Here is a 12,762-nt window from a genome sequence, read left to right on the forward strand (position 1 = left end):
GATGGAGCCCTAGGCAGCCATACCCAAACACACCTGGGGCTCCTGCTCCCAGGGAAGTGGCAGCCAGACTGTGAGGACCTGGAGAAGCTGCTCTCAGACCCAACCCCATCCCCCTGTACCATAGCCCACTAGAGGCTGCTCAGGCAACAGTGATGGCTAGTGCAGGGTCTTTGGGTATGTTGGGAAAGTGCTGAACAATGTCCACAAAGGCAGCGTTGTCCCCTCCCTGTCTTCACCACCTTGCTACCCTAAGTCCCTTGTCCTCAGTCCTCTCATGGCCTCCGGATTCTGCTTCCACTGTCTCACCTTGGCCACTAAAGGCAGATTTAAACTGTTAAGTATTTTTATGCTATAATGCTTCTGAAATGAGGATTCAACCTTAATCACTTCTTATAGCAGTGGTCCTCAGCCTGTGGGTCGCCACCCCTTGGGGGGGTAAACAACCTTTCACAGGGGTCACCTAAGATCATCAGAACACACAGATATTTACATTACAATGCATAACAGTAGGAAAAGTATAGTTATGAGGTAGCAATTAAGATAAATTCATGGTTGGGAGAGTCACCACAACATGAGGAACAGTTTTAAACAGTTGCAACATTAGGAAGGTTGAGAACCACTGGTTTATAGCGTATTTCTTATCCTTCCCCAACACACACACACACACACACACCAACTGCTACCAAATTTGTAATTGTTTTACAATTAAAATATGTGATGTTCTGAGTATATCCTCAGGTCGGCCTTGGCAAAAGCAGATCCAATTAGTAAGGGCGTTAATGAGGTCTGCCTGTGGCAGATATCTGGGACACGCTGAGCAGGCAAGTAGAGGTGGCACTTCTCCAATCCAGAACGCTAGAGTCCCATTATCTCCTCATCTTCTCATGGGAGAGTGGGAAGAAGGGCTTCAAAGAGATGGACACATTTTGAGAAAAAAAAAAATGCTGTCTTTCCTGAGCCCCAGTTAAGAGAGGCCAGCAGCTGACAAGTGTTAAGGACAGGTCCCCTTACACTGCATTGGGAGCCAGCCAGACCCACGGTATTTTTAGGAAACCACACTGCCATCTTCTTGTTTACAGTTTATTGTCTCCAAGTGTCCCCACAACCCATCTCTCTGGGATCCAGATCAGTTGCCTATGATACCAGGTGGTCAGTGGATCAACTAGACAGTGCAGTTGAGAAATGGCACTTCTTAGCTTACAGTCCCAAAGCATCCCAGAGTTGGGAGGGCTAGGAACACCTTCTAGCCTGCCAGCTCCCTCCCACAGCAGTCCTCCAGGGCTTCCCAGGCAGCCTTTGTTCCATCCGCATGGATATCCAAGGACACGGGCCCTGTTAATTCCTGAGAAGCCTACCCACTGTCAGCTCTTTTCATTAAGGCCTCACTTTATGGGGCAGAGTTGTGCTCAAGGTGCCTTTTTCTTCCCGAGAGAAGAGTGAGCCCATGGCTCTCACCCAGGTTCCTGGCTTCAAGTTCATGGTTCCTTCTCGCCTGACCTGCTCTGACCTCCCAGGGGAGCAAGGACTAGAAAGTCAGTCCTTTTCATAGCTCCCACAGGAGTCTCCTCTCCGGGTCCCAGGAGGGGAGAAGGTTGCCGTGCCCTCTCCTTGTCTTGGTTGGAACCCATCTGCACCAGAGGGTCCTAGCCAGATACCCTCCTTGCAGGTGACCAGACATGGCTTCTCTTCCCTTCTCTAGTGTGCAGCACTTTTCCTTCAAGTCCTGCCTTCATATAAAAAGCACATATTGTGTTGTCAGTAAAGAGCATATTGTGTGCTCCTGACATGTTACTGGGTCATTGTGGAGAGTGTGTCTATGAATAATAAGATGGGATTTTAAGTGAACTTACTACATATAACACGTTTCAGGCTTTTTATATATTTATGTAACTTGTTCTGAACAGATCAAGAAACTAACTCAGTGTCTCCATAATGAAAAATATCTGAGATGAAAACAAGAGGAGAAACCCAGAGGCTTAAATATGGCTCTCACTATACCTGTGCATTTCCTCCGTAGCTGATGTGATGGGTCCTCATCCCATCTCTTATTGGCCACATACACTGCCGGTCTGTCACCCACCTGTTGAAAGATGCTTCCCCTGGAAACAGGAGTGTCTACTTACAGTGGTGTGTTGGTCGTTATAGATTATTAGTGTTAATCCTGACTCTTATAAGGGTTGTGAATACTTTTTCTCTCATCTCTTGTTTACTTTCAAACTTAGTTGACAGTATCTTTGAAGCCATGGCCCCAGGTGGTGGAGGGTCTCTCGCAGTCGCAGAGAGTGTTTTGGTCATCTGTGGGGTAGAGGGCCTCTCCTGATGCAGCCTCCCGTGGGAAAGGCTTCCTTTGTGGAGCATCTGCAGCTACAGGGACGGCCAGCTTCACTCAAATCTACCCCAACTGACCACCACTCTCCTGGAGAGCCATCATGAAGCAGCTGGCTGGGTGGATAGTGACAAGAAGAAAAGATTTGGATAAATAATAAAGGCAGGGGCGAAACTGGATCCAAAACACCAAGCCTTGAAGAAGTAATGAGTTTAAAATAAAAATTGTCATTTAAGGAATAAAAGTTTAAAAGATTAAAAAGATTCTTAAAATGCAGGCAGAAGGAACAGGAACCCAGAGGTTTTAACAAACCCCAAAGGAATGGTGAAATTAATTAGTCCCCAGTATGGAATGACCATGGAAGTACCTCCCCCGCATCAATTCTTTGGCTTCTCACAGCACCTTAGCAGGTATGAACCGTTGCCATACCCATGGCAGGTGAGGAACCTGATGGCAGAGCAGGGTGGTTAAGATGTTCAAAGATGTTCTACCAAGTGGCATTGGGATTCCAGATGAAGGCTAAGGGAGACAGGAGTAACACAATATGCAGTAAGAAAAAGTAGTAACTGAATATAAAAAGTTAAAAAAAAAATATTCAAACCTAAACCCCACAATCTGAAAAGGAAGATTAAGGTTAAAGAAAACTAAATGCAGGGAACCTTGCACAGAAATAAGAAAATAAAAGGTGTCTGACGAATCTGAGCTCCCAGTGACCCCAAGAAGGGCAGGGCATCCTGGCAGGTGAATAGTTCTGATTTGGGCCTGGGAAGATGTGGGTACGATCAGTTCTGCCTGTCTGGAAGCTTCTATCTCATAGACCACAGTCATTTCCTGCTCTCACCATGAGCTTATGGGTAGGAGTTCTGTTGTTAGCACATTTGTGGAAACTACCCAGACACATGTATGCCCTCCCTGGGATGTCTGGAAGGGAGAAGACACAGGCCCTCCAATCTGATTCAGAGTATGTGGAAAGCCACCTGGGCTGTAACTTCCTGCTCTTGCTCATGTACAGTGAAGGACTGGCCTCCATGCACTCTGTCACCCACACAGGTACCAAGATTGCCAGCCGTGGGGGTCACCTGGAGCGTATATTTGTGGTGGAGTTTCGCCCTGACTCAGACACACAGTTTGTATCTGTTGGAGTCAAACATATGAAGTTCTGGACCCTGGCAGGAAGTGCTCTGCTCTACAAGAAAGGGGTCATCGGGTCCATGGAGGCTGCCAAGATGCAGACGATGCTGTCCGTGGCTTTTGGTGCTGTGAGTCTCAGCAGAGGCTTCTTCATAGAGGGTCCTGGGGATAGGGTGATGGGGAGGGGATTGGCCAAGAAGCTAAAACCATCAAGAAAGCCACTTCTACATTCTCTCTTTTTTTTTTAATTTAATTTATTCAGATTACAACTCAATTGTTATCCCATCACTTGTATCCTCCCGTTCCTCCCTCCCTCCCGTTTTCACCCCATTTCCCTCCCCTAGGTCTATGACCAAGGAGGACCTTCTCCCCCTTTTTATGGTCATAGGCTATCAAGTCTCCTCTTGGTAGCTTGCTTATTCTTTCTTTGAGTGCCACCAGGCCTCCCCACCAAGGGAGATCATCTACATCGTCTCTTACGAGGGGGCTGCTTCCCTATCCCTAGCGTTGGCGAGTGAACTGACTGCGCTGTGTGCACGTCTTTGTCAGTGCACTGGTGGATGAGTGGATAGCAAAGGGCAACCCTGGGTGTTGTTCCTTAGGAACCACTTTACCTCCTTTGAGACAGTCTGTCACTGAACCTGATGCTTGTTAACTGGACCAATGACCCTCCGCAGTCTGTCTGTGTCCATTTTCCCATCACTGAGATACCAGCACACACCACCACACCAGGCTTTTTCAAGTGTAGGTTCTGGGGATTGAACGCAGGGCCTCATGCTTGCAAGGCAGGCATGTTACTGAGTGAGCTGGTTCCTATATTTTTACACACACACACACATAATTAAAAATAACAAAAATTAATCTTAACAACAACAAAAAGACAAAGGAGCCAGTAGCTGAGAGAGAACCTTTGAGCATCCTCCTGGTCCCCAAGGTGTCCCTCTGTTTGCAGAACAACCTCACTTTCACTGGTGCCATCAATGGAGATGTCTACGTATGGAAGGAGCACTTCCTTATCCGGCTGGTGGCCAAGGCTCACACGGGTCCTGTTTTCACAATGTACACCACCCTCCGGGACGGGCTCATTGTCACTGGTGGAAAAGAACGGCCGTAAGCCAAGGTCCCTCTTGGGGACTTGTTTGCTACTATCTTGGGGCAAACTGAGAGAAGCATATGCCAACTGTGGTATTCCTGCCTTTTTTGCGTTAGATCTCTGCAGGAGAGCCCAAGATCATCCCAAGAAGACAGGAGAGAGGGCCACTAGCAGCTAAAAACTCAGAGGAGATACTTCGCAAAAAACTCCTGCAGATGCTCCTCATAGCAGCTCTTGGGGGAAGGGAGGAAGAAAAAATAGAATTCATGAAACAATTAACATGGCTTTGAGGACACTTGTTTTCCTCCAAGTATACGTATTTGAAGGCAATTTAGGAAATCTGCAGCGCCTAGGCTGAGGGATTGAGGGCAATCCTGGTGGGTCCACCGTGTCATCAGTGACTAGTGAGGGGGCTAGGAAGGGAAGTCTTGAGGCAGTGGGTGAGCGCCTCATTATGCCCTTTTAGGACTAAGGAAGGAGGAGCTGTAAAGTTGTGGGACCAGGAGATGAAGCGCTGTCGGGCCTTCCAGCTGGAAACAGGGCAGCTGGTGGAGTGTGTGCGCTCGGTGTGCCGCGGCAAAGTGAGTATGGCTGGCCCTGTAGGAGCCACTCCCTGGGGCTGAGGTGAGGAAGGAGATGGGGGTCCCAGCACGCTTGCTTCCTTCACTAGCATGTGTTTGTTCAAGCCTTAAACCCCAAGGTGTAAGATGTACTGTAGCTCAGCCTTAGTCAGTCAAAGGCAGGCGAACCCACTCCTCCAGGACCGCTGCCTGTGTCTCTGAACCTGTGGCCAGCACCCAGGTCAGGAGAGGGCTTTTTTCATGTTTCATAGACGGGGGTGTCTTTCTGTAGCCACTGTCTGCAAACACTATGCCTGAAAGTACCCATGCTTACTTCCAACCAAGGCCGCCTCATACAACAGACAGAATTAAATCAGGCCGGGTGGAGGGTCCACAGCTGTGGCAGTTTTATTGAAAGACTTTTTATACCTTTATCAGAAGTGAGAGGGAGAGGAGACTGCTCAGACAGACACTTAGGCCATCACAAGTCACTGGGCTCTTCCTGTGTTAACACCAACACGGCAGAGTTTCACTAACAGTGCTTTGAAATATTTTTTACACTGTGGCAAAAATGCATAAAACTTAACATTTTAGCCATTTTGTGTACAAGTCATTGACACTGAACACATCTGAACTGTTGTACAGCCATCACCACTGTCAGTCACCTTCAAATGTAATAAGAAAATATTTGAATATTGAGTGCCACCTGCCCTCCCCCGCTGCCCCTGGTAACCACCATTGTCCTTTGTGTCCTGTGGTCTGGGTCACTCTGGCAACCTCGGATGAGTGGGCTCATGCAGTTCTTTTTCTAATAGTATTTTATTATAACAGGGAAAAATTTTAGTAGGAACCAAAGATGGTGAAATAATTGAGGTTGGTGAAAAAAATGCTGCTTCAAATATCTTGATCGACGGACATATGGAGGGGGAAATCTGGGGCCTAGCCACACACCCCTCCAAGGACATGTTCATCTCGGCCAGCAATGATGGCACGGCGAGGATCTGGGACCTGGCTGACAAGGTAAGGAGCCTGCTCTGCTTGGATCATAGCAGTAGGAGAGAGAGGACCTGTGTCAAGCCAGACACTGGGGAAGCATCAAGTTAGAAAGTCTCCTCACACATCCCACCTGCCCTTTCAGCAGCTGGTCTGTCTATATAGACTTGTACTGTCAGGAGGTCTCTTCTAGCACCGCTGCCCTGGAATTCAACAAGTAGGAAGGAAAGACGATGCGCTGGATGTTTCCTATATGCTGTTGTTAAGGTGTACAAAAATCTTCCAAGGCTGATATATCAGTATCCCTGCTGCATGGTGGCGATGGCAGCAGTGCGCACCAATGTGCCCACCTAGAAAGTGAGAGCACTTCAAGATCTGTGCTAGCGTGCAGAAGCTCACACCCCTCCCTTTAGCAGGGGGCTGGCAAAGCCTAAGGAAGGCCTGCAACCATTTTCAGGAAGTGAAGCCACATTCTTCATCCACACCCACAGCTGGCATGACAAAGCTGGGTAATTACAACACAGACCCTATAGAAGAAGTTATGGCAACATAGCAGGGCATGTTTGCCAAATCTGGTTCTAACATGTGCTGTCCCCTAAGTGGCTCTGAACATGATGCCCAGGGAGCTTTACTACCAGGGGACATTGGTGGCCTTCAGCGGCAGTTGAACTTCTGACAGCCCCCACCCCCCATCAGCCCAGGTGGTGAGGGCACACACGACCCTCTCTGTATCCATGTAGAAACTGCTAAACAAGGTGAACCTGGGCCATGCAGCCAGGTGTGCAGCCTACAGCCCTGATGGGGAGATGGTGGCCATTGGCATGAAGAACGGAGAGTTTGTCATCCTGCTGGTGAACAGCCTGAAAGTTTGGGGGAAAAAACGAGACCGGAAATCTGCCATCCAAGATATCAGGTACATAAGTGAGTGGGCGGGACCAGAGGGGTAAGCATTTCTTACCATGGCGTTGTGTGTGATGGTGGGGAGAGGTATGACTGGACCAAACTTAGTTGAGGGGACTGCTTCCACAGCAACAAGGTATAAGGGTATCTACCTCTCACAGTCATTTTTGGATAAGATGGTAAAAGTTCTTGTAATTCTACAAAAGGCTTCATACCATCATTTTTTCCATTTTCCTGCAGGATTAGATTGAGAAAGAGCCTAGCCACGTGTGAGTTGGGAACTCATCTCATTGCCTTTGGGCTAGCTCTCCCCCAACCCCCACTGTTCTCTCCACCTTTCCAGCCCCTCCACACACACTTCCCCTACCCCACCACTTTTTTTTAGTTTCTTGAGACAGGGTTTTTTCTGTGTGTAGCCCTGGTTGTCCTGGAATCACTCTGCACACCAGGCTGGCCTCGATCTCAGAGTTCTACCTGCCTCTGCTTCCCAGAGTGCTGGGATAAAAAGCTCTGCTGGCCTTGGGGCCATCTTTACATGTGTCCAGATCTGCCTTGTGTCTGCACAGCCCCAAAGAGCTCCTCATGGACCATGCTTTGGTTTCCCCCCTAGAATCAGCCCAGACAACAGATTCTTAGCTGTGGGCTCTTCTGAGCACACAGTTGACTTCTACGACCTCACCCAGGGCACAAGTCTGAACCGCATTGGCTACTGCAAAGACATCCCAAGCTTTGTCATTCAAATGGACTTTTCTGCAGACAGCAAATACATTCAGGTATGCTTCTGGTTAGCTTGTCTGGGGCAATCAAGAGCAACAAAAACAGTGCTCTGCAGTGGAGTTTTCTGCGCCCTGGGCAACATGCTAACTTACCCATCACAGGCAACTTCCAAGAGCTCTTCCTTTCCCACTATTTTATAAATGTGGAAACAGAGGCTTGGACATTAACAAAGTAATGTATCCGTGTGTATGTATGCAGCCATTCTTTAGAGGAAGAAGCCAAAACCAAACCAACAAACAAAAACTTAGCAGGGAACCTATCACTAGTCTTTAGCCTACTTCAAATTTTTCTAATTTCTGGGCTGAAGAGACGGCTCAGCCGGCCGCTAAGCCTGACAACCAAGTTCAATCCTGCCCCCACAGCCCAAATGCTGGAAGGAAAGATCTGATTCCCACAACGTGTTTTCTGACCTCCATACATGCAGCACATTTGCAGCGTGTACACACATGCACACAGAGCAGTAAAACAATAATTAAGAAAAAAAAAGTCCTAACAGAGAAACCCTATCATGAAGGAAAAAGAAATAAATCTAGTTTCTAGTACTCCAGGGCTGCACTGAGCAGCCCACTGAGCATCACCTCTTCTCCAAACACTACTGGGCAGCACTGCTGCTGCACCCTGGAGTGGGCTGGAGCGCTCACGACTGGGTCTTATCACAAGGGACCAGGTCAGGAGAGATGCAGAGGGCCTGCCCTTGGGACTGATGGCTAAAACAAAGCAGCAGGCTGGGTGGCCCTTTGGACACAGTGTATTTATCTTGTCAGGCAAGTATTCATCTCTAAATATACATATGCTATGCTTGTGTGCTGAAAAGGAAAAGATGTCGGGCTTTCAATGTGGATGGCTTGGAACAGAAACCCTGCCCCATTGTTTATGACCTCCTACACAGCATGCAAAAACACTTGTTTAGAAGAGGGAAGTTCTAAATTGAGCACCTCTTCAGGTGCCTGAGGTGGGAAAGATTTAGGCTCTTTCCACAAACAACAAAAAAAAAAGGCCTAGTGATTAATGTAGATGCATCATAACCATAGGACAAGAGAGGCCTATGATGTAAGATGCTGGCAGATGTCCCTTAATGTGAAAACTGGCCAATTTCCTCTAGTGGACGCCTAGAGAGGCAGGTCCAGGGGAAATGGGTAGAAGACACCCTGCCTATGAATTGTAATGTGGGCTATGGGGGGGGGGGGGCGCGGGGAGGGATGAGTAGAAGACACCTACAGCATGGGGCTGTTTACTGGCTTTGCACCCAGGAGCTGAGTTTGGGTTCAAAGAAAAGCAATACAGACACTGGGGCTGAGCTAGTGTTCTGGAAGACAGCCAAGAGGGTCTGTGGTACTAAGGAAGCAGATGGGATGGACCTGGTTCCTCTCCACTTGCAGGTGTCAACAGGCGCCTATAAGCGCCAGGTCCATGAGGTTCCCCTGGGGAAGCAGGTAACAGAAGCCGCAGCCATTGAGAAGATCACCTGGGCTTCCTGGACAAGGTGACTGAAGAGAACGCTGCCTGAGGAAGAGGGTCCAGCTCTGCCTCCGGGTCTGTGATGGCCAGGATAGGAAGAGCTGAAATGAAATTGGCTTTTCTGCGGTGTGGTGGGGCAGGGTGCGGGGTGGGTGGGAGGGTGGAAAGCTGCTTGACACTGCTTAGGAGATGGCTCTATCTGACTGGTGCCTTGTAAGCTTTGTCAAGTCCTTTTTGTCAGATCAGTCACACCAAACCCAATCCCCAGTCAGCAAGTTCCAATGTCTTGCCAAGCCCAGTAACAATGAAGCTTCCAGTACCTGGAGAAGGAAGGTGCAAGAACCCCATCTATCCATCCACTTACATATTTATATATGTATGTGTGTATGTGTATACATATATGTGCAGGACTATAGGGGAGAAAAACAAAATCAAAGATGGAGATATTTTCCTTCTGTCACATCTTCCTAACACCTTTTCCTCTTGGAACAGTGTCCTAGGAGATGAAGTCATTGGAATCTGGCCACGAAATGCAGACAAGGCTGATGTCAACTGTGCATGTGTGACCCGTGCTGGCTTGAACATTGTCACAGGGGATGACTTTGGGCTGGTGAAGCTCTTTGATTTCCCATGCACAGAAAAATTCGTGAGTTTTCCTGAGTAGCCCCAGAACTGCCTCCAGGCCATGCTATCTATGCAGTCATATAGACGACCATCAGTTAGCACGGACCCAGCCCCGTGGGGCTTTGGCTAGCCTTTTAATGTCCCTCTGGAGGGACAGCCCTGGAAACTAGGCAGATGGTGGATGGACAGGAGTGGGGAAGCAGCAATGGCGGCTAACAGAAGTGCCCTGCTGACAAGGCCACAGCAGGGACCCTTCTCATCAACTGCTTGCCCAGGCAGAGCTGCAGGGGATCTTGGGAGTGGGGCAGCTGGTGGATGATAACTTCAGTTTGCTGGACACAGCTGGTGCTCAGCTGCTTCTGTTTGCTTTCCCTCACAGGCCAAGCATAAACGTTACTTTGGCCACTCGGCTCATGTAACAAATATCCGTTTCTCTTATGATGACAAGTACGTGGTCAGCACCGGGGGAGATGACTGCAGGTAGGACCCTAGTTACTTTGGTTGGCTGGTTCTCTGTCTAGCTCAGGTGACTTAGGGGTCAGGCTCCGTCAGGGACACAGGAAGGGTCGGATGTGGGATGGTAAAAAGGGAATTCTACAAGTCAGTAGGGAAAATTGAAAACTTTCTACTATCATCTGTTGTTAGGGTTCTCAACAAATGTTGGCAGGCCTGTGTCTTCATTAGTGCTGCTCTGGGACTGGTGAGCGCAGGTCATGTGACAGACATTCTGAACATTGCTGGGGCTGAGGGGCAAAAGGGTGAGAAATCTAGAATGGCTAACCTAGTAGAAACAATCACTGGACTCATCAGGTTAAATCGACCTTGATCCACGTGTCCTTAAGAATCACCAGTCTGTGCTAGTGTCTTTCCGATGCAGCACTACAGCAAGAGAAGTTTCAACAGCTGAGGCAAATGCTGGCCTTCAGTGGACACGAGGAATGGGCGGTGCTTAGGGCTAGGGCTAGTCAATAGCACAAGTTCAACTAGCTGGACAAATAAATAGCCAAGGCAGCTTTTGACCTCATGGTGGAATGGGCACGTTATTCTGCATGAAGCATGGCTGGGAAGCCACTGTTTTGTAAAGAACCCTTCCAACCTGACCTCTTCCATTTCTGAGGTAGGAGATGGTTTCCTAGCATGTAACAGGACCAGGTCAATCTATCAATAACTCAATTTCAACGTATTCAAACGCCTTATTACATTACCAGTGTGTTTTTTTTTTTTTAATAGGAACTTGGGGGGGGGGGTGTAGATAAAGAAGAAAAACAGGACTAGTAACCCTGATGGCCCAAGTTCAAACCCTATGATCACATCTAAATGGAGGAAATGCACCCCTGAGAACTCCTGACTTCCACTCTCATGCTGTAGGGCTTGCACATGTACTAATTTTAAAACATTAAGAAAAGTTGGTATTTTCAGTTGCCTGAGTTAAGTAGTAGGAAGGCACCTATAGAGAGGACAGTGCATTGTGACGACCTGCCTGCAGAACCACCAGCCTGCGGTACGTACAATGCTTGGCATAGTAATGACGCCAGTTCCTTTGCAATTTAGCACCCAGGACAGAGAGTGTGAAGTCGGGTTGCCCAAAGTCCTCTCAGCGACTTCATTCTACACAAATGCTCAAGGCAGCAAAAGGAACCAAAGCAGACACATATAAACAAACTCTAAACTCAACCAGTAAGCTAGACATGGTGGCTCACACCTGTAATTCCAGACTACATAGTGAAACCCTGCCCCCCATCACCCCCCCAAAAAAAGGGTAAAAATGGTGACTGGGAAGAAGGGGAAACTACAATGGATAAGACACTGAGTTACATTTTGAAATCTTGAGCACTTAGCAAAATTATAGCATCTGACAACACACAAATGTTTGGTCCATTTTTCAGTGTGTTTGTGTGGCGATGTCTATAAGCTCCCGCCTGAACCTCGTGCACCAGGGCTGCTTCTCCCCGGTTACTTGGAGGCAGTAGGGGGTTGCCTCTTAAGATGCTGACTGCTGTGGAGACGCACAAGCTCTGAACGCGAATGAGGCTGTAGGACTCTCACAATCTGAACTTTGTAATCTGATGATGCCAAGGAAGGTAAAGTCCTACAATATACGACTGTTTGCCTCTGTTCTGGAGACTAAAACCTATACTTAGTAGGAACTACACTAACAACGAAATCCTGATGATGTAGCCCACTGACAAAATTTACAGCCTCAGTTACCGTAATCAATATGTAGCTTTTAATTTGCTTTAAGACTTTTAAGAGGTGTTTTGCTATTCTGTTTCTATGTATTTCAAGAATGTTCCTTGGACATGTCCGTGTAAGTTGAAAGCACTGAAGTACAGAAATAGACAGCCTACTTGCCACATTTAGCTTTTGAAACCAAATGAGCCATGTATAAACAAGTTTAAAAACTTAATTTTTTTAAAGCTTCATTTGCAGTTTTATATCCATTAAGTGCCTTGAAAGTTCCCAGTTGTGTGGGCTGCTGCCTCACTTCCCACATTATGTCCTTTCTACACATGGTGCTAAAACTTCAGAACTGCGGAGTGCTCTGGGATTAGCAGACTCCATCACCTGTGTCCTGCTGGGGAAAGTGGTTATAAGGAAGTGAGCAGCAAAGGAACTTCAACTCCATAGGACGTAGCATGGGTTTTATGTTAGTGCCAAATCATCAGCCTACCCTAAGTCAGCCACCAAACAAATCGACTTTCACCAGATGTAAAGGTGAAAGCTCCAATACAACCGAGTGAGCTTATCAGTCTTGCTAAAAGGCTGTGTTTGCTTTACACCCCCTTGGACAGAGCTGGCTTGGTTCCATTCCTTTCAGATGATTTAGGGCAGGCTAAATCCAGATTTTAAAAAATCTTACACAAATATTTGAATTTCTTCAGTCAGATGTAGGACAGAGC

General features: G+C 47.7%; 1 protein-coding gene across 1 annotated transcript in view; it reads left to right on the forward strand.

Annotated features, from left to right (window-relative positions):
- Eml6 (EMAP like 6) overlaps positions 1 to 10,382 on the forward strand; it is a 252,970-nt gene extending 242,588 nt beyond the window's left edge. Inside the window, exons 32-40 of the mRNA XM_051164815.1 lie at positions 3,377 to 3,585; positions 4,410 to 4,567; positions 5,017 to 5,131; positions 5,942 to 6,130; positions 6,844 to 7,016; positions 7,614 to 7,776; positions 9,160 to 9,263; positions 9,731 to 9,884; positions 10,242 to 10,382. Of these exons, the coding sequence (XP_051020772.1) occupies positions 3,377 to 3,585; positions 4,410 to 4,567; positions 5,017 to 5,131; positions 5,942 to 6,130; positions 6,844 to 7,016; positions 7,614 to 7,776; positions 9,160 to 9,263; positions 9,731 to 9,884; positions 10,242 to 10,346 (1,370 nt within the window). The 3' untranslated portion in view covers positions 10,347 to 10,382. The remainder of the gene's footprint in view (positions 1 to 3,376; positions 3,586 to 4,409; positions 4,568 to 5,016; positions 5,132 to 5,941; positions 6,131 to 6,843; positions 7,017 to 7,613; positions 7,777 to 9,159; positions 9,264 to 9,730; positions 9,885 to 10,241) is intronic.
- The last annotated feature ends 2,380 nt before the right edge of the window (positions 10,383 to 12,762 follow it).

This window comes from Acomys russatus, chromosome 22 (genome assembly GCF_903995435.1).
Source record: "Acomys russatus chromosome 22, mAcoRus1.1, whole genome shotgun sequence".
NCBI classification, from domain to species: Eukaryota; Metazoa; Chordata; class Mammalia; order Rodentia; family Muridae; genus Acomys; species Acomys russatus.